This window comes from Sphaerodactylus townsendi, linkage group LG02 (assembly GCF_021028975.2).
Source record: "Sphaerodactylus townsendi isolate TG3544 linkage group LG02, MPM_Stown_v2.3, whole genome shotgun sequence".
In the NCBI taxonomy this organism is placed as follows: Eukaryota; Metazoa; Chordata; class Lepidosauria; order Squamata; family Sphaerodactylidae; genus Sphaerodactylus; species Sphaerodactylus townsendi.
In genome coordinates this window covers 78,985,639-79,012,463 of record NC_059426.1, presented here as the reverse complement: position 1 = coordinate 79,012,463, position 26,825 = coordinate 78,985,639, and the positions used below count along the sequence as shown (strand labels likewise).

Sequence of the window (26,825 nt, the reverse complement as noted above, 5' to 3'; positions counted from 1 at the left end):
AGTATAGCTGAAAGCCTTTCATTTAGAAAATGTACACCAACACTCCCACCCAAATCCTACCGCAGCACTAGAATTGACAAGCGTAGCGTCAGTCCCGCCATTCACATCAGAGTTTCTCTCCTTTTTTGTCTCTTCTAGGTCAGTAACTGTATTGGGGCCTTTTTTCTTCTTTAGTTTTGCCAGAATGGAGGACTCCCTCTCTGGAAATGGAGGCATTTCTTCTAGCACTGTTGCCTTATAAGGAAAATAAGCCAGTATGAAACCTAAGGATCATGCACACTTTAGAAAGGCAAGAAACATGCTATTCATTTTTTGAACTGCAACTCCAGAATCAATTAAAACCATCCTATTTATTGCAACCAGAAATCAAATAAACTAACATCACAAAACACCCCCACAACTGAACTTGAACTGAACAACATTCATAGATGCAAGGTTCACAAGTATATAGTATCGACTGTAGCTGTACATACATACCAGGATATCAGTACTTGCAATTGTACTGAGCCTCAAGTACTCAACCGCTCTCTGCTGTAGCTCAACATCAGCATTTTTCAGCTGACTATCACTGCGTAGTACATCTTGAATGGTCATTTTTATTTCAGGAAACAAATTCACAAACTTGATGTAAGTAGACAGAAGCAAAGCACGGGTAGGAACACTACACAAATGGAACTTGGAGTGTAACAGGTTGAACTGGATCAGAGGACTGTGGGGAAAGACAATTAAAAACACAATTACTTGATACATGAAAGTTCATTGTTTAGCAGCTTAGAATTCTATTACTCCATTCATGAGATTTATGCAACCAGGAACGTAGTGTTTTATATTATGTAGTTGAGGTACTCAGGCATGTATCATGTTAACAACATAGATTAAGGTTTCAACCTCACAGCCCAATAAAACTAACTCCACATAGCCTCCTGACCATACATATACAGCGGATTACCATAGCTAAGTTACTAAGCATAAGAGATCTAACTCAAGCAACTTGTTCCAGGAAGCAGGTTAGTAATGAATGGAGCAGAGCTAAAAGCTGCTGTTAGACAACTGAAATAATAGTTATATTATTGGGGGGGAAAGTATTTTGGACTATTTTAGTGGTGGATTACATGCATGCATGAAAGTGAACATAGGGACAACATGGATGGAAAATGTGCAGAGATCACAGTGATTATGCCAGTAAGAGTGTGAGAACAAATACACATTGTTGATTTATTAATGTATCCCATTTCAAATTGGCTGCTTGTCTATCACACCAAGAAAACATCTCCCAATCCCTGTTTCAAGAGTGTCTGTACCTAGATCTTGGATCACCAGCAATCAGATTTCCAAATTCTCCCAAGATGTAACCACCTACTTTTACCAGGTTCTCATGGCAGGCAGGCGCTTGAAGAGCCTGTTAAAATAAGACATTTCAAGTCCAAGCAATTGCTGATTTAATAAACATTCACTTAGACATAACTTTGATAAAGATCCATTATTTTTATTGCGGTGCCTCACAGTGATGTACTAGTGGGGTCAGGAAAGGTTTCGCCACTGCCCAAGATCTTAACAGTTCCTCACTTTCCACTGGGCATCAGACTGCCACTGCTAGAATCCAAGAGAATTCTGACTGCACTCCATAGTTACCACTGGAAATAATCTGTTTATAAAATAGATCATTAGTAGCCCTAAGGTTTTGAAGGAGACTTTAACACTTTCGGAGAATGAAGCTTGGATTGCTCACTTCAGTCACCTAACCAGTGCTGAGGTTCTTGTTATCAATACCATCTCTTGCCAAAAACAGCAGGGTTTTGGTTCAGGAATTATGACACAGGATAAGAAAGCCAGGTTAGTTGCCTCAATATCCAGGCAGAGTGACTAATGTAAAGACTGCATACTCAAGTGGTAGCAGCAACTTGAAACAGTCCATATCCTCAGGTAAGGTTGACCGACACTTTTCCCAGCAGCACAGTCTCCTGACAGAATGGTTTTATATTATAAAAACCTACATCCCATTCTCCTCCCCTGGAATTAAAGTTCAATGCTCAATATAGCCTGTTTTTATACCTGAACAATTCACTCATTACTGGTCTATTGATTTCTTTCAATCAAGAGGTTTCAATACAACCTAAAATTCCAGGCTTCTTTACAAATAGCTTCAATTTATACTATACTGAGAAGAATAAAGCAGGTTCTAAAGGTTATACTTCAGGTTTTTTAAAGAGAGTTATTATAGCTTATTAGCTATGTGGCACTGATGGGTAACAATGAACTCAAATCAAACCAAGTCCCCTCTACCAACAGCTGTCAGGGTCTACTGTTTACATAAAATATGAGCAGTCAACAATTATCATTGCAGCTCAAAAACCTCACAATCGAAAGCCACATTTCTTACCTCAAATACAGTCTTTGCTGCATATCCTTGTACATCATCTCTGTTAATAACGATCTGAATGACTCTGTACCACACTTCTTCACTCACATAGTCCCCAGCAATTCGAATAAGATTCAGGATTGTATCAACATACCAGGTGTAGTCCACTGCATATTTCTCAGCTAAAATTGCAACCTTTAGTACCTGAACAAAAACAGCAGACAAATATACAAGAAGCTTCATAACAGCAGCTGGACAAATATGTATAATGATTTCTATCATGCTTAAAAGCCATCCCTTCAGTATGAAGTATAGCAAAATTAAACAATACAATGGAGCAGGATTTCTGCACACTGCATTTCACCAGGGGTAGCCAGTACAGGAAAATTGCTTCTGACATCATCCTACCTTAATGCAAAGTAATACCTACAAATTAATAAAGAAAAAGGCTAAAAAGTTTAACACATCATGTACCTTATAAACCATGGAAGTCAATATAAACACAATGTGTCCTTGAGAGTGAAAACATCCAGTTTAAATAATCCCACTTGGACATCTTTATCTTTATAAATAAGCAAGTTAAAAACAGACTTGCAACTTGACTATTCCTCTGAACAGCTTCAGCTGAACCACAACACAATTTCAAATCACAGAGAACAGCAACATCCTCCATTCCCAAGCCCCTAGACTTTTCTTTCTTAGTGGTCATTTCTTCAGATGATCCACAGAAAAAAGTTAACAGAAAAAAGGTAGTCCAACATTTGCACGTGGAATTTAATAAGTCCTGGCATATTATATAGATAGCTTAACACTTTTTTAAAAAATTACAGACTACTGGAGAAAATTCCTCAGCACATACTAAAGGCTTAAGCGTGTGGCAATTTGAACCCTTAAACAAACTCAGATTAGCAAAAAAAAAGCTTACAATTTCTTCTCTAATGGAATAATCAGCAGTTTCCAAATAATTCAGCATCTCAGCAACAATCTGCTGGGCATTACTTCGGTCACACATGGCATACAGGAGATCCACAGCTCTTTGTCGTACACTTACATCTCTCTCGGTCTGCAAATGACATTGCAATTAAAAGGGTCATCTCAAGGCGAGATATTTTGGGAAAAAGCACGCAAACAAGTCAGTTGCTGTGGAAAGTAGAAATTGGCAAAAAAAAAAAAAAGGAGGAGGGAAAAGCTACCAACTACTGTCAGTTTGACTCCTTGTGGAAGAGCTATCCCCAGCCATAACTGTTGCTTATCAGTTTGAGAGGTGATCAGTGAAGGCTATCAACAAGCAGAGATCCAGTTACACAGCCAGAGTCCAGGTATTGGGCAAAACGGCAATAAAACAAGCAGCTATCACAATTGGTCTGTATGAAACTACTCTCCCATGAGGTCTTCCTCACCTCTAGCATAGTCACATGCAATAGTGAGATCATCAAAGAGTCACTGAGTTTATGCTTCAAGCACAGATCCAGTGGCATATGAACCATTCCTGTCTATTGTTGGATTTTAGACAGCTTCCAAATGAAGAAGGCGTTCCAAAGCCTCTGCCTGTCTGAAGGAAACTAGAGGCGAAGTCGGCTCCTGTGCCTTGTAGGAGCAGCAAATAGATAGTAATGGGTGGAAGACTTCAAGGAATACACAGAACCAATATTTACCTTCAGTGCATTGATAACTGTTTCTATGTGCGTTTTCACAGCCTCATGTGAAAACTCAGAGCTGGCAAGAGTGCACATGCTTTCCAGTGCTAGGTAACGAAGATTAGTTTCCCGGTGCTGCAGGAACTGGCCTAGCTGATTACAGGCACGAACAAGCAGGTTTGGCTCACTAGACAGAAGAAAGAGAGGGTAAAAAAGGTAAAAAAAAAAAGCCCAAGCCACCTAGGAAAAGTGAGTATCAAAGAGGTACCTTCACTAGGGTAATTATGGCAGCAAAACCTCTGTGGTGAGTTAGTAATTGCATCGCTTCATACAGTAGAAAGTATTTAGGACTCCATTCTAAAAGCTGAAAGTTAAATCAGCAGCTTTGCAATACAATGCTTCATTAGGATGTGCAGGATCTGAGACCTTACAACACCATGACAGCCACAGGCTCAATTCTTAAGATATAGGAATGGTAAGGTTGCTCACTTCACACACTGGTCTAGTGACATGGAATTCTGCAATAATGTTGAAGGGGTCAATATGGGTACTCTCAAAGCCTGTAACTCCCTCAACCCCAGGAAGGTCTGGCTTGGAAATCATGTGGGCTAGGTCAGTATTTTTGACACCCAAGCAACATGGAAAATTACATCAGCAAAGCGGCAGATATTAACTCAGTAACATAATTGAGTGTGGATTCGATTTTGCACACATACACACACAACAGCTGTATTCAAAGGTGTCCTTCTACAAGTACACGGGGGGCAGGGGTCTGCAATTTCTGTAAATTTCCCACTTAAGCTGCATCCCACACATAATCCATCCACCTTTCTCAGGAGTATCTTATCATGTAGCTGAAAGAGGAAGTATAAACTTGCTCGGTAAGTGAAGCTCCTCCCACAGTTCTTTGGAACAAATACAAGTTTGGGGTGCTGTGTGGTTTCCAGGGTGTATGGCCGTGTTCTAGCAGCATTCTCTCCTGACGTTTTGCCTGCATCTGTGGCTGGCATCTTCAGAGGATCTGAATCAGATCCTCTGAAGATGCCAGCCACAGATCCTCTGAATCAGATCCTCTGAAGATGACAGCCACAGATGCAGGCAAAACATCAGGAGAGAATGCTGCTAGAACACAGCCATACACCCCGGAAACCACACAGCACCCCAGTGATTCCAGCCGTGAAAGCCTTCGACAATACATTAAATACAAGTTTGCAAAAAGAAGTCAAGCATTTCTTAATGAATGACAAACATTCTCCTTATATTATTCCAGTGATAACAAGGAACCTTTGATGACACTTAGCCAACTTATGTGCTCTCAGCTCAAGATCAGAATGCAGTATAGTCTTTTTGCACCTCCAAGAACACAAAGGCATTTATGATGAGACAAGGTACACACTGGTGCACTGTGTATGGGAGGAAAAGATCACACTGTGCGCTGCTGAACATGTCTGAGTAAATTTGGTTGCCAATCAAAAACTATTGAACCAGACACTATTGCAGCTCTTTAAGTTGGTCTAAGAAAGTGAGTAGATCAGAGGAGAAATAAACGCATTATGGAAGCAAGCCTTTATTGGCATAGACAGCAGTAAAACAATAGTAAAAACAGATTAAAAAGCATATACAACATAGGATATACATGTTAGGACAAAGGAAATCTACTGGCATTTAGTAATTTCCAGGAGAAAGTCTGCCACTATCATACAGAGAGAAGGATCAGGGTTGTCCAACAAGTAGTGTAATCTAAATAAATCGGGGAGGTCGGGTAAATGTAAGGGAGTGAGATTCACATACTTGGATCTGATTTCCTTGAATCTGAGACAGTGAAAGTAATTGGTGGGCCAGGAGATTCAATCTGAGCCAGCCCATTACATGGGCACAATCTTTTAGCCTTTTTCTTTGCTTATTAAATCTGCCATGTAACAAGGCAGAAGGCATAACATTGAACCTGGCGAGCATTATGGCTCTCCTTTGAACAGGGTTTATTAAACAATACAGGTAGTGTGCCAAGTGGCCCCATTCAAATGGGAGAGAGAAATACAGGGGGGGCACGTTTTCTTGGCTGCAGTGATTACAAGGTGGAGAGCTCTCTATCCAAAAGTTGACCTTTTAATTTCCTATAAGCTTCTGAATAGGACAAAGGGCAAAGTGAATCCACTGACAGTCCGATAGAGGCAATTTTTTTCTTCAATTATGGAAAACCAAGGGTTGGAATGGGTGTCAGGAGAGCGAGACGGTGGACCAGGGGAGTTACGGTCCGAGAGAAAATGGTAACTTTAGCCAGAATCTAAAATGTCCCTCGTTTGCCAAGCGGCTGATTCTGCAAGGAGTTTTGACTCTAACTCCAGACAAAGGGCTGCATAGGGCAATTTCGCAATTTGGGAGTCCAGTTATCTTGTGAAAAATTTGGATTGAAGAGAATTCAAGGAGTAGTTAATACAGCTTCTGAATCCAAATTGCGGGACTCTGTATGCAAAAAGCAATCTCGAGGCGACTTTGGCATTGAAAAATTTGAGGGCAGGAGGGATAAAGGAGTGGGCTTACCACTGCCTGTAAAAGAAACGATAGTAGTGCTGACATACTCATTAGATAGCTAGCTAGGAGAGCGGCCTTCCTCTGGGTTGCCACAATGCAAAAGGTTAGAAGAGGAGAATGAGAGGCCAAAGGTATTTATAGCATCTCTTAACTCTTGTTCGATTTGGGTGCTTTTCACTGCCAATGTGAGCTTATAAAAGCGCCTAGAGAAGACCAATACCCTTGGTTTTTTTCATAGTTTATTGTCAGTTCTGTTGGATTCACAGTAATCTCCACACAGCTTCATTAAGCCGTCTGAGAGGCCAACTCTTCTGGATCGAAAGGAGAGAAGGACAGCGCCATCTGCATAGAGCAGAATTGATACATGGGATGTACCCAGTTTGGGCATGGCTGTTCGCCACTGCTGAGGAGGAGCAGAGGGAGGTCACTTAAGAAAAGATTGAAGAGAGTGGGGGCCAGGACGCAGCCCTGTTTGACCCCTTTGGTAATTGGAATACTGTCTGTCAAAAGGCCTTCGTGGGAACACTTGATCCGGCAACTGGTATTTGTGTGCAATTGCCTAATTAAGAACAAGAGTCTGGCATCAATGTTAAGGGCAGCCAGTTTTGTCTAAACGCATTATGGAAGATGCAACTGGAATGACAAACAATAGATTTAATTTTTATGAAACACAGTTTGCATCAGTAAAATTGTGGTATAGAAACATGATTCTCAGCTTTCTTTTCACCTGTCAGTGGTCAGATTAATAGTTTATAAGCATTCCAGTTACCTGTAACAATTAAAGAATAAAAACAACAAACTGGATCCAAACTGCAGGCAACAGATTTAGTGAAGATTCAGGTTTACTGTTGAATCTCTTCAGCAGTCATCAAGACTAATTTAAAGTACTGACTCTATAGGTAAGCAGAGCTGAACCCCCCCCCCCCCCCCGTGTTTTTGATCACCATTTCTGGCAAGGTTTCAAGACTGAGCAAAGTCACTTTTGAAGAAGTTTTTCCCCCCCCCCCCCCCCGCTCTCTCTCACTGACAGGAACTATCTGAACTTACTAGTATTCAATAGAAAATAAACAGAACTATGGCTGCTACAGCCAATTTCAGTGGTGCAGTTCAGTCACGCATTCTAGCATATCCTTTAAAATGAAGTGTGCAGATTTCAAAGAGTACATTGTTTCAGAGAAAGAGTCTCAGCAGTACATTTGCCAAGGCCACAGGCTTGGAAGATTCAACTCCAAAACAATGGAAACACCTGCAATAGCCTGTTTGACTCCAATGTGTCACTCAGATACTGGTAGAAAGGCTGCTTATAGCTGCATGCTATACCATCTTTAAAGGATAGAAGACTTGGAAGTTTTTAGGGGAAAACATATTAAATACGACTGGAATCTTAAGATATGGGTGTTCAGGGTCAGCACTGCACTATGAATGGCTGCCTTACCTATCATGGTGGATAATCAGACTAATTGCCTCAAATAGCACTGCATTCTTTGCATTTGAATGCTGCACTTTTTTGGATTTTGGAGGTTCTTGAGCTTTGTTGAGAATAGTTTCCAGACACTCTGTGAGACGGCCTCGTGCAGATGGGTCTTCTGGAAGAAATAGGATGGTTAAGCAAATTCACTGAGACATTTCAATTAGCCCTAGCCTGCACCCCACTTGTGCCCATTAGATGTCACTGTTTCTCAGTTTCAGAAAGTGTCAAATGGCACCAGTATTGGGGTCTTCCAAACCTGATCATTTTTCCTCAATCATAATACAGAAATGGCCAAGTACGAAAAATTCAACAAAGGACCACTTAGTGGATTAATAAGTCAGGCAATTGACAATTTTCTAGCAAGAATTTAAAAATAAAATTTCAAAACAAGACAATACTACTTAGCATGCTACTGTCACATTCTTCCTCCAAAAAGTTCAGAAAGATTTTCTAATGGCATTTAAACAGTTCCCACTTCAAACACATTTACATGTGGATAATACACCCACAGGGCCATGTGGAAAACTGACCAGAGCAAAGACTTATCTTTCCTAACTGATGGTGTGTGGGAAGATATATCCAGAAATGCCTTACGCTTAAAAAAAAGTCCAATGATTCACTATGCATATCATCTAACTGAAGCTCGTTTTTATTGACATTTCAGATCAAAGTATTTTCAAAGCTGCTTAATGATTAACTTGTCAAAAACCACCAGGCTGAGTTTAGCTAAAAATTGCTCCCCAGTGCTGTTCTGGATGCATAAATACTAAGGCTACATGTGATTGCTTCCAAATTACATTTTGGCAGCAATTTTCTCCCTCCAAGTTATTCAACAACATTTAGATTTTACACACAGTATTGCCTTCAAGCACTGGTCATCTACAAGTTTGAGCCTGAGTTATGGTTATACCTGTTGAATGAAATGCTCCCTTCCCACCATGCCCTGCTCTAACAGGAACAGGTCTGAATGAATTTTAGAAATCACAAGCATTACGTTCATGTTGGACCTTAAGACAGTCATGATTGGACATTATAAACAATAATTTTCTTGAGTAAGCATTCGAAAAGGAAACACTTGACCCTTGTTCTTATTTTCAAAATGCTATATTCACTTTCTAAACAAACGCAAGTGTTGCTTCAGTAACTTGTCTTTCCTACACTGGGTAAAGAAAGAAAGAAAGAAAGAAAGAAAGAAAGAAAGAAAGAAAGAAAGAAAGAAAGAAAGAAAGAAAGAAAGAAAGAAAGAAAGAAAGAAAGAAAGAAAGAAAGAAAGAAAGAAAGAAAGAAAGAAAGAAAGAAAGAAAACATGACAGTTCTTCGTTACTCTACCTGGTGGTGGATAACACTGTAAGAGTCTCAGGAGTTTCACAGATAACCATGGAGCAGGGACAAAGTAATAGGTATAATCCTGGAGATCAGTTGATGCAGATGTCACAATCTGTAAAACAAAGAGCTGTTTTATTCTCCTGTGGTACACTGTCAAGACCAGGAAGCCCATAATGTGGATTTGGAATCTTGAACAACTCTCAGACTAAGTGCACACAGAAGAGGGAACACAGGCAGTTGTGGGATTCAAATAATTTAACAACCGGTTTTGGTAATGGGATTTAAATAATGTAGCAACTGGTTGTTTATAAGCACCATTTTAACAACCGGTTCTGCTGAAGTGGTGCGAACCTGCTGAATCCCACCACTGAACACAGGCCATTATAAATACCTGGCTTGACTCACTAAGTACAGGCAAGGTTTATGAAGAGTAACTTGAATAAAAATAGAGCAAAGCGTTTGTCAAGGAGTTCAGATAAATTAAAAGCATGGAGCACACCTAAAGGAAAATATGAAAATGAGTACGTTGTAAGAAAACAAAATGAGATCAAGTTCGGCTTCCACATCACTTGAAACACTAAACAGGAATCAGCATGCACACACATACACACAGAAGAGTGAACAACTGAATCACTGCAGTGAATGGAGCTAGGAAGTTACCACAATCAACAGCTGAAGTGAAAAAAAGTGAAAAATTCACGGAAGACAGGCTATTAGTGATTGCAAACTGACATGACCACAGCATGTATTTCCTGGCCTAGGACAGACTACCTAAAGCCATGGTGGCAAACCTATGGCACTCCAGATGTTTATGGACTACAATTCCCATCAGCCAATTGGCCATGCTGGCAGGGGCTGATGGGAATTGTAGTCCATAAACATCTGGAGTGCCATAGGTTCACCACCACTGACCTAAAACAAAGGGAGAGACAGACTTTGGCTCAAACTATCATTTGGTGCTGCTATATACTCTCTTCAACACACACAATCTCTGAAAGTGGCTGTTGCAGGAGGTAGAATGGATTAAGCTGGCTCAGGAAAGCTGGTCCCCTTGTTCCTAGCGAGATGAAGCTGTGTGGGCCAGGACAGGAACATTTTCACAAGGAAAGGGAACAGGAAATCTGACAAAAACAAGTGTGCAAAGCTTTGAAGATGAGGAAAAGAAAGTATTTAAAGGGAAATTTTTTAGAAAAAAGCAAATATGACAGGTTTAAAAGTTCAGCTACATCAAGATAACAAATGGCATTTGACTTTTTTTTGGTAGGATTATCCATTACGTCATGTTTCTCAGACAGAATGAAGACTTTGGCATTAAATGAGCATAAAGGAAGAGGTAACTAACGTTCCATACTGAATGTTCAAGAATGTTTGGTGGAAAGCCAACAAGAAGAAATAGGAGACAATAGCATCTACAAGAGAAACTCAGCACCATTAAGATTTAATGTCACAGGGCCGCCACATAGCACTGCAATGCATAGACCATTTTTCACAGCCCTGATTCTCCATTAGAAGTTAGATGCTGCTTACAACACTGAATTGAACCCCCCACTCCAGAAGTACTGTAAGAGCTCTACAACTGGCCACTTGGCCCAAGACAAATAACCATACCCTTCAAGCGGTTTTGTGAGTCCATCACCTGACCAAGTACAGGCAAGTAGGCTGGCAAGATTTATGTGTTCTATGTAGACAAAGGCACCCCATATTTGAAGTAGTTAGAAATTCACAGGAGAGAAAGAGGGTCATCAAGGGGGAGATCTTCACACACCAGGAAGAGAGTAAGAGTGCACTTTAAAAAAAACCCTGCACTGTTGCATTCATGAGTTACTTTACCTTCTGTGTGCTGTGGTGGGTTCAGGAGTGTTTCCTAACCTGGGTCTTGGAATTTCTTGCACTTGAAACAGTGGTTGTATACCAGAATTCTGACATTAGCTGATAAGTTCATGGGATCAGGAGGAAACATGAGCAAAGACATAAATAATGATTCAATATGCTTATGAGTCCTATACAACTGAGCCTTCCTGTCATCTCTCACAAAGCAAAGAGTGAAGATTGATTTGCTCAGACCCAATATGGTCATTGTGAGGGAGACCTCAGGACAGAAACCTAAATCCACAATCATTACACTAAACTGTCTGTCAGATTACTGGGATGGCCCAAGTGAAGACTGTTCTTGCTTCAGCTTCCCCATGGGACTGAGCCAAATGAGTAATCTTACTAACCAGCTTAATTTACTTCAGTTTAACTTCATTTCAGCACTTGTGACCAGAGAATTGCTTACCCTACTGAGTCTAGAGACAGCCAAAGAGACAGAAGTTTTAAATTCATCTGGGTTCTTTTGTGCCAGAGTGGTGATCAAACTTGTAGCAGCAGTAACCACACCCTGAAGAGAAAAAAAAGGTTGCAATTATCTAAAATCCACTCTAAAGTACCAAGCTTACTTGATCATACTGTTCTGCAATGCTGTTTATTACTACTTCTGTGCCACCCATACTTTCAAAATCACAGGGCTCCAAGTCCTTTTCCGTACACATTCTCCAGAGTGTTACATGGTCTAGCTCAGAGGTAGGGAACCTGCGGCTCTCCAGATGTTCAGGAACTACAATTCCCATCAGCCTCTGTCAGCATGGCCAATTGGCCATGCTGGTAGGGGCTGATGGGAATTGTAGTTCCTGAACATCTGGAGAGCCGCAGGTTCCCTACCCCTGGTCTAGCTGCTATTTCCTTAACCATTTCAACCTCACTAGCACCTCAAAAGGCTTCATTTCAGAAGCCCGTCATGTTTGTGCTCCTCAGAACTGCTGCATCTGATGTGAAGGAAAGAGCACCTGAACCAAAGCAGTGTAACAGCCTCCTTGAAGGAGTGAAGGACAGTTTGACTGATGGGTTAAAGCCGCCTGGCAAAAAATTGTTCAGGGTATGGTACAAAAGCATCTGATAACACAATGACCTTGCTGAAGGTTGTTGTATATCATATGCCTAGAGATCTCCTGGGACCCTCATGCATATCACTTTGCACCTCGTGAAGGAAGAAAAAAAGTGGACTCTAAATGCAATTAGTAAAACAAGGGGGATGGGATGCCAGCAACTCTGGCTAACACAAAGTAAAGCTTGATTACTGCCCTAACCCCAGGGCTGCATTCAGACTTCATGACATTGTGAGTGAATTGTGTGATTTTGGTATCAGACATGATCACAGCTTGCTCCCTATGTTGGCACCTCTCACCTCCCTGCTCTTCTAATGTGTAGTGCTTGGATGAATAGATCCCAGTTCAGTTACACTCCAATTTGATTGGCTTCCAACTGGACAACTGAGCTTTGTCTCACCAGTCAGGATTCTAGACTGAGACTTAACTGAAGTTAAGAGTTCAGGGTCTGTGTGTCGTGTGGACAATTGCCTGTTTTCCAAGGCACTTTCATTCGGATAGCAAACCGGTGTCTAGTATCCAACAAATAAATCCAACAAATCACTAAGTAAAAACCAAGAATTATTCAGTCAGGCTCTTAACACAGAGAAGGAAGGAGAAGCCAGGGGGCACATGAACAAGCTGTGACCATGCCAGATGCTAACAACCTCTGCTTAATTAGCTCATGACATCTGACTATAGCCCAGGTACGCCTGCTTGACCAGAAGTATATCATCCTACATTTTAATCCCCACTACTAGCCTGGTATATGCCCCAGATGTCTCCATCGAGAGGCCTTGCACATATACATCAAACCTTAAGTACAAAAATCATGTAGTGTTTCTAGAATCCCAAAGGGAGGGTTAATAAATATTCATGCACACATCTCTCTATCTGCATCTATAAAGCTTCTATTAGCAACACAGTAACTAAAACATCCTTCTCTTCCAGTCTTGCTGCAAAAGTGAAAAGTGCTTACTGGGGTTTCAGCAAAGAAATATCCTAATATACTGGAATTAACACTGAAGAGTTTTCAATGTTTTTGGCAAATATATAAACTTGGACCCTTAACTATTTTTAAAATTTTAATGGTGAACAGGCTACAGTTATTAGAATTAGCATTTTTAATTCTGTCATCAATGGAAAGTCCACGGCCTTGTCCTGACCCAGAGTAACATTCAAACATTAACCAAACCTGCCAGTATGTAAAAAGTAGGACATACACAGTATCTTATGCAAAGAAACAAAAACAAACAGTTAAGAAAGTGCTGAGGCCTGAGATCAACAAGTAGTTTTGTTAATTCAACACTTCATTGTGACATGGAAAAATTCTGTCCAGATCTGTGTGCCAACTCTGGATTGTGTGTGACTTCATATTAGCCACCTATAAGCACAAATAACCGGTCAATAAAATGTAGTGAAGACTTTATTCAGGACTCAAAGTGTTTTGAACCTAAGGGATCGTTTGCTCTTACAGAGAAGAGTAGCTTGCCAATACCAAGCTGCATCTTATCAGTGCACAGTAATCTGTACTCCTCTCACAGAAACATCATTGTCCAAACTGATACATATTTTCAACATCTTGTCCATTTTGGTTTGTAGAAACTAGAACACCTTGATGGTATAATCATTCAGGAACAGAACATTGTTGCACACCTGGCAGAATGGAAGTGCAGATGGGTCTGGTTATAACATTCCTGCCTGCCTCTCCAGCACAGCACAATTATATAGGTAATCAGCAGCAAATCTGAGATAATGGACTTGACATGGCAAATTTGTCAAGCATGTTTACAGCTACATTCTGAAAGTATATGATTATTTTAAGAGGAAAAGTTCCAGCTGAAACTGAAGGTACCAGATGCTGGTCATTGAGAAGATGCACAACTCTCGATGTCCAGTCTCCCATAGGAACCAAGTCAGGAGAAGTTCTGTATAATCGTAGCAAGCACAGAGCTGCACTCTGCTTCACGCTATCCATTGTATCTCTGCAAGAGAAACAAAAGTCTGTCATAGTAGAATTCAAAACACCTGAAATTCACACTGAGCTGTGCAGTGGACATTGAGCAAAACTTATTTGTTAGATTAAAAAATGAGCCATCAGTTGGTCTTTACTGTTGGAAGCTTTGAGATTTTCGGTAGCACTTTAAATATGTACTTAACACTCAAATCAAAGTTGAACTTCCTCTAAATGAAACCACTTCATTTTGTTAATGACTATACCTTGGGGATTGAACTATCTATTCATTATGTTGTATTTAATATCTAAAATGTGATGAAAAGCCAGACAGTTTTTTCTGGAACTACATTAAAAGTAGTCTAACAGGAAGTATTTGGTCTAGGTATCAACATTATAAGCCTTCAATACAAAGCTGCTTTTATACTAGCCCAGTTCATATATCATGTTTCCTGCCAGGGACATGACACTGTGGCCTTCCCTCACCCCCTGCCTTCATCTTGCAGATAGCAATAAATAAGCCATAGTTGTCCATGTTATCTGAGTCAGGTAAATTATTGTTTGTGCAATATAAAAATACAGAGACAAATGCAGAGTACAAAATGGAAGAGAGGAGAGCATCTAGGGCATGTTCCCAAATTTTCAAACCATGGTTTGGAGGACCAGAAAATGGGAGTCAGTTATAGTTATAGTAACACTTATAACCAGTTATAGTAACACTTATAACCAACTAATTTTTGGAAGGGCATATGTCCACAGTTTTGGGCACAACAGAAGTGGCAGCTAATGCCTTTCCACAAAAAGTACTCACTGCCATTTACAAAATTGTACAAAGCAAAAATCCTAACACACTGGAAAGAGCCAAGCAATCCACTATAAAGTTAGGAAAGGGGAGAGTTAAGAGTACAACCCATTAAAATCAAACTGGATCTTTTCAGGATGGAAATCTTACTATTTCAAATTTTTCAACAGGAAAGAGCACAGTTCTTTCCTGGAAGCTGCTGCATAACACAGAGCTACTAGGCAAACAGGTGCTTCACTTACTTTGGCCCCAGTTCCAAGAATTAAGTGTTTGCCCTATTACTATTAACATCTGAAATCCTCATGTATTGCTTACCCAGCTACAAGTATTTTTGGAATTTCTCCAGCAAATGCTTCTGCCATCTCTCTACTGCCCACATTGGCAATACAGTGCAGAGCGAGTCCCATGAAAGTGGGGTTGCGGCTGGCCAGGTCATTCTTGATTGCATTGTTTATCAGGCGTATCAGCTCACTGTTTGAATTCACAAGTACGGAGATGAACAAATAGCCCTGGAATTAAGAGCAGCATTAGTGTGCTTGTGTGTGTTTGTGCACATGTGTGCTTATGAAGTACTGAATTAACAAAAAAGATCCCATCTGACACTACAGGGCACTCAGACCTCCCAAGATTCATAGGTGAGTTCTATCTAAACACAGTTATGTAATAAAACTGCTCGTCCCAAAGCCAATTCAAATAATTTAAACTGCTGGGATTAATGCTGCACCAGCTTTCAAATTCAGACATGTCAGTAAAATACAATAGGGGTGCTATACTGGCTAGGAAAGAGACAGGTCTCTGTGTGAAGAGAAATAACATGCACGTGCAGAAAGGCTGCTGATCCATAGCCACAGCTGCATCTTATGATGGTTTCATTTTCCAGGACTAGCTGGCAGGATATAAAGAAAAACTGATAGACTCATGGGATGTGGCACTTTTAGATTCCAGTCAACATGTTTCAGCAATAGTTACAGTCAAGTTGTGCCAGATTCTTCACTAATTTTGGGAATAATGCAAATATATAATTGCAATGAGATTACCAGCATATGCTATTATTTGTAAAGTAAATCTCAAGTTCCCCATTTCCATTTTAAGAAATTTTGCCAGATAGTGCCATAGCCAGTCTCAGAGTCTGACGAATTCTGATAGTATTCATCGAGTCTTAGAATATTGGCAGTTTTTCAAGAATTAGACTGCTGGTCTGACATGAAATTCAGGGTTTCAAACCTAAAGTACATTATTAGGTACTACTCTACACATGACCCCTCTGTGCACTGACTGAACATGTAAGGACGGACAGCAGGTACAAGGTGGCGGCCCTGCCCTTTGCCTGTTGAGTGATTGCTGAATCGGTAGAAACAGGTTAAGTAAGAGTCTGTGCAGATGCTGTCTTCTTCAATTTGGACTACCATAAAAAAAACCACACAGACCTGTTGTATGCAGCTCTGGTGAGATCTTATTACTTAGCAAACAATAATGTTGAAGAATATAGCTAAACATATTAACTGTATCCTTTTCAGTGGGTGGGTTTTGGCCATATGGGAGTTTAGACAGAGCAGCAGGCACTTGGAAGAAGTTCTCTTGAAGCACTGTGGTACAGCAATGGCCCTTAATTTTTCCAGGCTCAGTGACCCACTTTCACTATCAAACCATAATATGAGATCCACCTTAAAATACTTACACAAGCCACCTATTCCATGGCTCCAATCTTGAGATCCATGAGCAGAAACATAAATGGATGTAGGACAGCTCCGCTTGTATAAGATTTTCTGCAACACCTGGCATTTGCCTCCCTAAATATTACTGTGTTCAGATATTATTTGCATAAAATCTCACACAAGCAGAAACGCAAGTGGGGATTTAATAAACCTGACTAAGCACAAGTTGCTACTATCTTTCTCAGTTGTATGTGCTGATGAAATAAAAAAGGAAACAGCTTCTTTGTCTCATAAATCATTTACAGGTTAGACAGAGAGCAGAACTTTTAGAAATACAACACAAGTGTGGCATTACTTACAATTTGCTTCTCTGTGTATTTGTTTGAACTGAGTAGATTCACAGCCTCCATATGGCCAAAATCAATATCATGCCCCAGAAGGAAGATGAAAAGCAGCTTGCAGACATACTTTTTCTTACTGTAGCCATCAAGGGCTTTATCACCTAGTGAGAAATGGGTGTCAAATAAAAAATATAAATACTTAAACTGTGCCACAAACACATACCACTACTATAGGACACTATTACCAAACACGCAGAATGTATTCATATTCCACTGGGAATGGAAGTGGAGATTTTTCAGTTACAACTCCCTGAGAACTAGATAGAAAGTGCTGATCAACACTTTTCTACCCAAGCAACACAACCCATCTTTCCCTAACTGTGGGATATTCCAAAGCCTATAAAGTGCCCTACATTACTGTCCAGTTTTGTGTGTTAGCCTACTTCCCACTTGTTTGTCCTGGCATTATACACAGTATTCTGTCTTGTAACTCCCATTTTCAGCATAAATCCTATAAAAAGTGTAGCTACATCTGACCAATTGTTCTATTAATGACAAAGACTAAACAACAGATCCTAGGAAATTTCTGCTACATAAGCAGGGACAGTAATGAAGGGCAACGTGGCGACCTGAGGGTGGGTATTAGTAGCATGGAAGGATACTTTTTCTGATCAGCTTTCAAAATAGGTGTCTGCAACAGTGCTCTCAGCCTTAGTGAAATAAATAAATTCTTCTCAGAATTGTCATTTAATCAGATCTGGAAACTTTAGTATATTAAAATCTAGTGCATGAATAAATTGATACTCTTGAGACAGGGTGAACAGATACATGGGAAATGATTCTGCCTGTTAAAAGTATTTGTATATGAGGCATTATGTAACATTTTCAGTCATGCTTGTCCTTGTTTTCCATCTTAAAAAGTACAACACAGAAACAGACACTAAAATAAAATGCAGACCAAATGTACATGTTTTCAGAGTGCAATACTATTGCCTTGAACTAGACCACATCTCGGACCTAAAAGCTAACGAAGTACTAAAGAAATTTGCCAATCACTTTTGAAGAAAAAAGGTTCTCAATCTATTCAAGTCTATTATGATGAGCGCTGTCTATCCAAATGCATCATCTCCAGGAAAGCACAGTGGATTAACCCTCTGCAGCACAATCTTGCCTCATGGAATGAGAATCAAAAGTGATAACTTTACAAAATCAAATCTGTATGCAATGTGAACCAGACAAAAGTTAGATTAACAAGCTTTCTTGTTGAATAAATAGTAGTCCTACCCTACTCAGAACGTGTCTAAACTTCCAGCAAAGTCCTTCAGATTGCACTGTGATGGCTGTAACTGGTACTCACCAGAGTTGCATGAGATGCTGCTGTAGCGTTTGACATTCCAGCAAACTAAAATAAGCCTGAAACTCCATGTGAGAATCCACCTTAAGCACAAGAGTTTGGAAGGCCAATGAAGAACAAACGCAAATTATGTTTTGCTTGTCTATATCAACAAAAGTTGGGTTCTAATTAACACAGCAGCAGTCGTAATAGAACAAGGGTGTCAAGTGGATCCAGTCACTTGAGAGGGCTTATCAGCCCCCCGAGTCACCTTCCCCCCATCTCCGGCTCCTGATCTAGCCAGGCAAACCTGCAGCAGACTCACCAGTCCAGGTACCCACCCACTACCAAATCAGGTCTAGCAAGCCACACATACCCCCCATCCCGGTCTAGGCTGGCAAGCCCACTGTGTGCTCACCAACAGGAACACCCCCCTCCCAATACCAACCATCTCCCCCAGTGCCAATCTGGGCTGACAAGCCCGCTGCAGGATCACCAGCTGTGGGAGCTACCACCACCCGTGCCAACTACCTCTCCCTGTTGAGGCAACCACACTCACCTCCATTGCTGATCTGGGATGGTGAGCCTGCTGGAGGCTCACCAGCCAAGGCAGCGCCCCCGACCCAGGCTTGGCTCAACCAAATTACATTTATGTCACATCCGGCTCTCATAACAAATTAGTTTACCATACCTGTGCTAAAGTAAGGCAGCTTTCCTCCCACCTCTAGCTGTAGCTTAAGGTCCCACCAACTTTATGCTCTTGTACAGAAGTTTGGGTGGGGGGGCAAGTTGGAAGTCTGCAACAAGAGGGAGGAATCAGGAAAGCTCTCCCTCCCCTTGACTGCAGATGGAGAAATTATTCTGTCAGAGGGTCTGGTGCTGTGCAGACAGAACAGCACCTTAACATTCAAACCAATGTGTTTCAATAGTCCGTCCGCTAAATCTGGGTGCAGTTTCATAAACAGTAGGTCAGTAAGAATTCAATAAGCAAGCTGTTACGTAAGGCTAATAATGCAACTGTAGACAAATGGGAACATATCTGCCTTGTGGCACTTTTTCTCTTCCTGAAAACATATAAGAGATTGCTGACTGAAGTTGGCTGCATGAATAAAAATATCCTTCTCGCTACACAGCAAATGTAACTGGTGAGGAAGAACATTGCAGGGGATGGGTTTATGACTGGAACATCTTTGCTTAATCCTAAGAGATTCTTTCCTTCAAGACAAGTGCAACTGCCTCAGTCTCTATAGTATAAAACAGTTGCTGAGACACAAGGCAGATTATAAAATATAAAGCAATGCATTCAGATACCATAAAACATTCTACAAATAATGTAATAGAACTAGGATTACAAAAAAGGAACACAGTGCAAATAAAAGATATGGAATACCATGCAGAAACAATGCAGAAAATGGAAGGAGCAAGATAATACACAGTGTTATCCATTTATGTAAGTAACCACCTGGATTATTTCATTGTACTAGAGCTCTACTCCCTTTTTAAAAATGGCCTCCTGTACATGTCTGTTTTACACATTGAAGAATGATTGAAGCGTAGAAGCATTCTTGATCTCATCAATGGGAAGCCATTCCACACGGTGAGGGTCACAACAGAGTACGTGCGTGTAGAGGCAGCTACCAACCTTACCCATTTCAAGGGTGGTACCTTCAGAAGGTTTTACTCAGAAAATTGTCATAGTGGAGCACAGCAAGAGTCAGTCCTGCAGATAGGTGTGTCTAAGGTCATGAAGGGCTTTGCAGATAATAACCAGTTAAAAATTAGTTTCACAAGCTCCAGTTGGCACATACATACATAAAACCTTTATTAGGCATAAAACCAATATAACAACCAGCATTATCCAGACAGATGTTCCATACATAAAACCACCACAGGTATTATTCCAAAGTTTCTAAAAGGAACCTAGCTACAGAATTTAAAATCACAGAAGAAGAGTTGTTTAGTAGGAATGCAACCTTCCCAGCAAGGAGTATTCCTTAAACTTAGCAGAAAGGAGAGTCAAAAGCCTGGCCCTAGCTTCTTCGTATTTGGGGCAGTTAAGCATTATATGTTCCATGGACTGCACCACTATAGTACAGTGGGGGCATTTCCGCTCTTGCGAGTCAATTTTAAGAAATCTCCCTTGGAGTACAGAACAAGGGAAGGAATTACAACGAGCCCTTGTGTATACCCATCTAAGCTTGGGCTCTTGGAGTATACTCAGATAGTCTACCATCAGATTGGTTTCGAATTTGATGTTGAAAAAGAAGGGGGAACAGTTACTTTGTGCTTGGTCTTGTAGAACTTGTAGCTCCTGGTCAAGGAGTCGCCTTTTTAGTTGAAAAAAGAGTTCGGAAGGAGGTAGCATTTGCAAAGACTCCCAGGAGAATCCCAGGGAAAGTATTTTAATTTCAACTGCCCGCCACCACTTAGATCCATGGAGCTGGGGGAGGATATGATTGATAAGTGTCCGAATTAAAGCACAGGCGAACCCAGAACTTAAGGGTGGCCAGCCAAGCTTTTGTAACCAGCAGATGCTGTCCCGCTTCCAAACAGAGCGCAGCATAAGGAATGCAATGTGGCACTCCGAATATTCTGTATAAGAAGGCTGACTGAATCCTTTCAACTTTTTGGCTCCAAGCATTAATCCACAAGGAGATTCCATAGAGCAATTGAGGAATCACTTTCATGTTAAAGACTCTAACTGCGGCAGGGATAAACCTATTGCCTTTCGTAAAGAAAAAGTTCTCACACCCACCACAGTAGCCCTACAAGCTGTCATGGCTAGGTCTCTGTGTTTATACCAACAGGCTTTATGATGGAAAACGATTCCTAAATATTTGCAGAACTTGACTTGTTCAACCAATGCACCATCTAACATCCATCTGCTGGGTTTGTAAATGTTAGCAAATACAACCACCTTAGATTTAGCAGGGTCGATGGATAAAGAATTCCGTGTACAATAATCACTGCATTTGGATAACAAGGAATTTAGACCCCTCTTCGTTCTAGAGAGTAATAATGCATCATCTGCAAATAGAAGTAGTGGTAGAGTCACATTACCAAAGCTGGGGCAAGGTGAGTTGACCGATTTTAGATCAGGGGACAGATCATTAATGAACAGATTGAATAACAAGGGGGCCAAAACACAGCCTTGTTTAATACCTTTAAAGGATTGGATTTTTGGCGTTAATTTTCCCGATGGGTCACATCTCACTTGAAGGGTGGTATTTGTATATAAAGCCTTGATAAGAGCAAGCAGCCTACCATCAATACCCATTACCGTAAGTTTTTCCCATAAGAGTTCTCTGTTCACTGAATCAAACGCCCCTTTGAGATCCAAGAAGGCAACATACAAAGGGGATTTACCCCCTGCAACATACTTGGCTATCATTGTATTCAGAAGAATGGCATGATCTAGTGTAGATTTCCCTTTGATAAACCCGATTTGTTCCGGTCCAATGATCTTATTCTCGTTGGCCCATAAGGTCAGTTTGTTCGATAGATATTTAGCATATAATTTACTTGCAATAGATAACAAACTAATGGGCCTATAATTAGAGGGAATTGTTGGGTCGCCCTTTTTATAAATAGGGACAAGGATGGCATTAGTCCAAGCATCAGGTATTTTAACTATATTATTCACAGTAGTGAAAAGCAAAGCTAATAGGAAAGCCCACCATTCAGCGAAGCATTTGTAAACCTCAGGTGGTAGGGCATCCGGGCCAGGAGCCTTCCTAGATTTGAGCTGTTCAATTAGAGTTGTGATCTCATTTGCCGAGACGGGGTCCCAGCAAGGCAGGGTTGTGAGAGTTTCGGACTGGGCTAAGTCTATAGAATCCTTATCTACAGTATAAAGGTCTTGGAAGTAACTATACCAGGCTCGGGGATCTACCGTTACAGCTGGAGTAGTTGCACGTGTGTGGCTAGAAACTATGGCCCAAAATCCTTTATTATCCTTCGTTTGGATAGAATGAAAAAGTTTGTCTCAGTTAGAGCTCCAGTTGATACAAAAGTCTATGATCCACGTGCTAATGCAGGTCGTTACCTTTTCACTACAGTTGTACCATCCTTGTTGTCTTCCAGACACCACTCAGATGGAGGCCTTAATGCCTTAGGATTTCCATACATCAGTCTTTTTCCTTTTGATTTACACTAATCATTCAGGACTGGCATGATGGTTCAACAAACTACTTCAGACTTGCTAGGGCACCTTGGCTCTACCACTGTGGAACTTCCCCACCGTTACATAGTTGCCACATTCCAAGGTAGAGCATCTCTCAGAAACAGTGCATGATTATTTTGTTTGGTCAGCTGCATGATACAGTAATATAAGGTATGGTTTTACATTGTCCTTTTTTTTTGTACATTTCCAACTTCAAAGACATCTTTTATACGTGGCTTGGCAGAACCCAACACAAACTTCATTTGGTACCTTCCCCAAAAGAATAATTCCTAGTGCCTCCATATATCAAGAAGATATTGAAAGAATTCTACTATAAGCACAGAGAGAAATGCAGAACCACGGATCCCAGAGGGGTAATCAACATCCTGCCTCTCTGGACAAGGGAAGGAAATTACCCATCCAAGATGCCCTAAGTCGCCTCCAGGAGAACAGAAGTGTGAAAATGGCGTAAAATGGTTTAAAACGGTGTAAAAGGTTTATGGTTTACACCATTTTCGCACCGCTGTTTTTGGTCCATGCGGAATCTGCCATAGATTCTCTTCTATATACTTTGGTCTGCAATCTTTATGTTTTACATACAAATTTCAGCATCCTAAAACAAAGCCTTCAAGTTTTACATGTATCTCGTATTTCAGAACAAATGCATATACGCACACCAGGCAATACTTATATGTTGACTAAAAAGTTGAGAGTTTTAGCTCCAAAATCTGGACATAACGAGAAACAACACAAAGCAATTTCCTTTTACTGGGACTTAGAGGAAGCAAACTCTGGAATTCTAAAGTTACATTTGGAGAAGAGATGTCATGATGCCTTACATATGTTGTCAGAGAAGCAAAACAGAAGAACTAATCTGCAAATGAGGGCCAAGTGAGCTTTTCACAGGTCAAGCTTTTCATAGGGGAGCACAGCCACAGAATATAAACACCCTGTCCTTCGCACTGGTACCCCACAAATACTAATCAGCATTAAATTTTGAGATTTCAGATGCATTCAGTGGCGAATCTGCTGCAACTTTCTTGCAGAGGACATACATGCTCACCCTAAATTCTGACAGCTATTGAAGGCTCTGCTATTCTATAGCTGACCAACTAATCTTAGGGGGAAGCTGAGGACAGGCCCTACTGAGTTTAATATGTTTTAACTAAGAACACACAAACTTTTTGCATGAACCAGTACATCAGTTCCTTAAACCAGAATGCAAATACTGAAAAGGCTGAAAAAGCAGGTGAAATATAAGGTTCTTCAGTACTACCTGCTACAGAAAGAAGGGATAGTTTTGAAAGGAGTATCTGCATTCTAAGCCATTCTATGGCTTAGTTCAGCCAAAATAGTAGCAGTGCTGGCTGATCAATGCTGATGTTCAATGTTGTCAAAGCCGTTAAGCAACTGCCAGCCGCATCTGCTGTTACAGTTAAGATTCCAACTCTGCAGCTGTAGTTCGGGACCACTCTCCTGTACAATCCTTACAACAGGCCATAATTTACACTGGTTTTGGAAGACTGAACAAATTCTTTGCTTCAAGGACATCAGCAATGGCTATGTGAATGACAGACCAAAAAAAAAAGGATTTTATTTTACACCTAATAGTTCTTTTCTGGTCTTTCCAATTTTTATATAATCAAGAACATCAAGCTTTGTTGTTTGTCTTGAAAGAATCACCTAACATATTCTAAAGATAAATGTTATAATAAATCTCAATACACTAACCTGCCTAACGTATAAACTCTTCCAAAAACTTCACAATTTGAGACCCACAAAACAACTGGAAGTATAACCTTGACACAACTGCATCTCACCCGCTCTATTTGTGAAACTATTTGTGAAACTCAAGCAATTTAGGAGAAACAGGAAAAAACAAAAGAATGCAAGTCAGCACATCTCAAGCACAGTGACTAAGTCAAAACAGTCAGTCTTTCCTTGGAAAATCTTCGTTAAACTGAACTAGACGCTTACTGGTCTGTTAAACATACTTGCTTCTAGAAGTATACATGTCATCAGGCACGGAACATTTTATAACAAGTTGTTCTACAGGAGCTCCTTTACTGCACTCGCACACAGGGCTGGGCCGATGCATATTTAACCAAATTCCAACACGGAGCTTGGAGCCTCCAGACTCCCTCCCCTAGCACCATGGACCACCCCATCCTGGGAGAGTCCTTACTAGGGGCACCAGGCGACAAAGAGCTGGTTAGCTGCCAGTGGCAACCAACTAAGGGAAGATGGGTCAGGTTGCACCAAGCAGGCCCCACAATAGGCCAAAGCATCCAGAGGCGGTAGGCAGCCCTCACAGTGGGGCCATGACGAAGAAGAAGAAGAAGAAGAAGAAGAAGAAGAAGAAGAAGAAGAAGAAGAAGAAGAAGAAGAAGAAGAAGAAGAAGAAGAAGAAGAAGAAGAAGAAGAAGAAGAAGAAGAAGAAGAAGAAGAAGAAGAAGAAGAAGAAGAAGAAGAAGAAGAAGAAGAAGAAGAAGAAGAAGAAGAAGAAGAAGAAGAAGAAGAAGAAGAAGAAGAAGAAGAAGAAGGAGAAGAAGAAGGAGAAGGAGAAGGAGAAGGAGAAGGAGAAGGAGAAGGAGAAGGAGGAGGAGAAGGAGGAGGAGAAGGAGGAGGAGAAGGAGGAGGAGAAGGAGGAGGAGAAGGAGGAGGAGAAGGAGGAGGAGAAGGAGGAGGAGGAGGAGGAGGAGGAGGAGGAGGAGGAGGAGGAGGAAAAGAAGAAGAGCAGCTTGAATTTATATCCCCCTTTCTCTCCTATAGGAGACTCAAAGAGGCTTACAATCTCCTTGCCCTTCCCCCCTCACAACAAACACCCTGTGAGGTGGGTAGGGCTGAGAGAGCTCCAAAAAGCTGTGACTATGCCAAGGTCGCCCAGCTGGCGTGTGTGGGAGTGCACAGGCTAATCTGAATTCCTCAGATAAGCCTCCACAACTCAAGTGGCAGAGCTGGGAATCAAACCCAGTTCCTGCAGATCAGAGTGCACCTGCTCTTAACCTCCTACGCTACTGCTGCTCCTGGTCAATTGACCAGGCTCACTGTCCGCCCCAGGGATGTTCTGTTGTGGACAGGTCCATCGCAGGGAAGATCCAGGCAGACGCTCAAGCCCAGAATGGGGCAGGTCTATCCAGTGCTGAGCCAGAAAGGGCAGGGCAGCCCCATCTAAAGGACCAGGATCTGGCCAGGGAGGCTGAGGTTGCAGGCTTGAGGAAATGAGAGAGGTGATTTAAGCTTGAGGGTCTGGAGGGCCAGCGAGGACAATTCTCACTGGCCCCATCTCCAGAGCAAGCCAGAAGCTAGGCCATCTTAGGGTGGGAAAGGATCCAGGATGGCCTGATCTGAAGCTGTATGAAGGGCCCTCAGGCATGGCAGACTCAGGGCTCATGGGCCCCACATTGAGGGGATGTGACAAAGTGGAAGTGGGCCATATGGAAAGTGGAAATTGGAGCAAGAGACTTATCTTTACTTTTCTTCACTGTATTTTCCTTCTAACAATGTCAGTTTGTTACATCCCCTGCAACTCTTGTTTAACTTTTCTGAGTAGGTTTTTCTCACAGACTGCTTATGTGGTTATGAAAGTTTCTAAACTGAGTGACATGGTGGACATTCCTATATGGCAGCAACAGAAATCTGCAATCAACTTCCTCCCTAGGAATACTGGAAGTATTCATTCATTAAAATTATGTCCTCAGTTACCAGGAGGGAAGAAACTGTTAGATGAATATGCATTTTCATTTTCTGAAAATCCAAGTTATTTTTATAACCCCAACAGTTTGAAATCAAGTATGGAGTGCCTAATCAGCCACTGATTAAGTTAACTCTAAACAAAAATGATGTACACTTGCTGCAACTGTCTGGAACTTAGTAACAGTACTCAGTAACAGCAGTGTAATTCTCCTGCAAAAAATATTTCAACTTACAAAGGAATTTTTCACTTGAGAAATAATGGCCAGCTTCTGAATTAGAAAATTCTTTAGAACCAGACTGTGCATTGCATGTGGTCACACATAATTTTCTTTCAACCTGGAAAAAAAAACACTGCAAGAAGCTGCTTACTGAGAATTGGAAGTAGCAATTGGCCCCTTCTCTGCCAGCCATTTGCTTACAATAACCCCTCCCCACAGAGGGGAGAAGCGGTACAAGTCTCATCTCTTTTCTACTGCAGGTAGAGATAATTTTGAATAAAGAACAAGTCTGAGAAAAAGGTTCAGTGGCCATTCTGAAATGCAAATCCCCACTGCTACTTATTTAATAAAAAGAGATTGGGTACTCTGATTACAGACTTCAGTGGCTTTATCAAATGACAGATTTCTAGGGATGTGATTCATAAGATTCTCAAAT

General features: G+C 41.1%; 1 protein-coding gene across 4 annotated transcripts in view; it reads right to left on the bottom strand.

The window, feature by feature from the left end:
- AP2A2 (adaptor related protein complex 2 subunit alpha 2) overlaps positions 1-26,825 on the bottom strand; it is a 68,086-nt gene that overhangs the window by 17,991 nt on the left and 23,270 nt on the right. For 2 of the 4 annotated variants that reach the window (XM_048484198.1, XM_048484200.1), the window contains exons 3-14: positions 16,999-17,141; positions 15,300-15,493; positions 14,084-14,213; positions 11,604-11,705; positions 9,329-9,437; positions 7,964-8,114; positions 4,015-4,183; positions 3,285-3,422; positions 2,381-2,563; positions 1,302-1,399; positions 478-709; positions 61-234 (exon numbers count right to left, since the gene is read on the bottom strand). In XM_048484198.1, the coding sequence (XP_048340155.1) occupies positions 61-234; positions 478-709; positions 1,302-1,399; positions 2,381-2,563; positions 3,285-3,422; positions 4,015-4,183; positions 7,964-8,114; positions 9,329-9,437; positions 11,604-11,705; positions 14,084-14,213; positions 15,300-15,493; positions 16,999-17,141 (1,823 nt within the window). The remainder of the gene's footprint in view (positions 1-60; positions 235-477; positions 710-1,301; positions 1,400-2,380; positions 2,564-3,284; positions 3,423-4,014; positions 4,184-7,963; positions 8,115-9,328; positions 9,438-11,603; positions 11,706-14,083; positions 14,214-15,299; positions 15,494-16,998; positions 17,142-26,825) is intronic. The other 2 variants (XM_048484199.1, XM_048484201.1) reach the window with 1 other exon arrangement.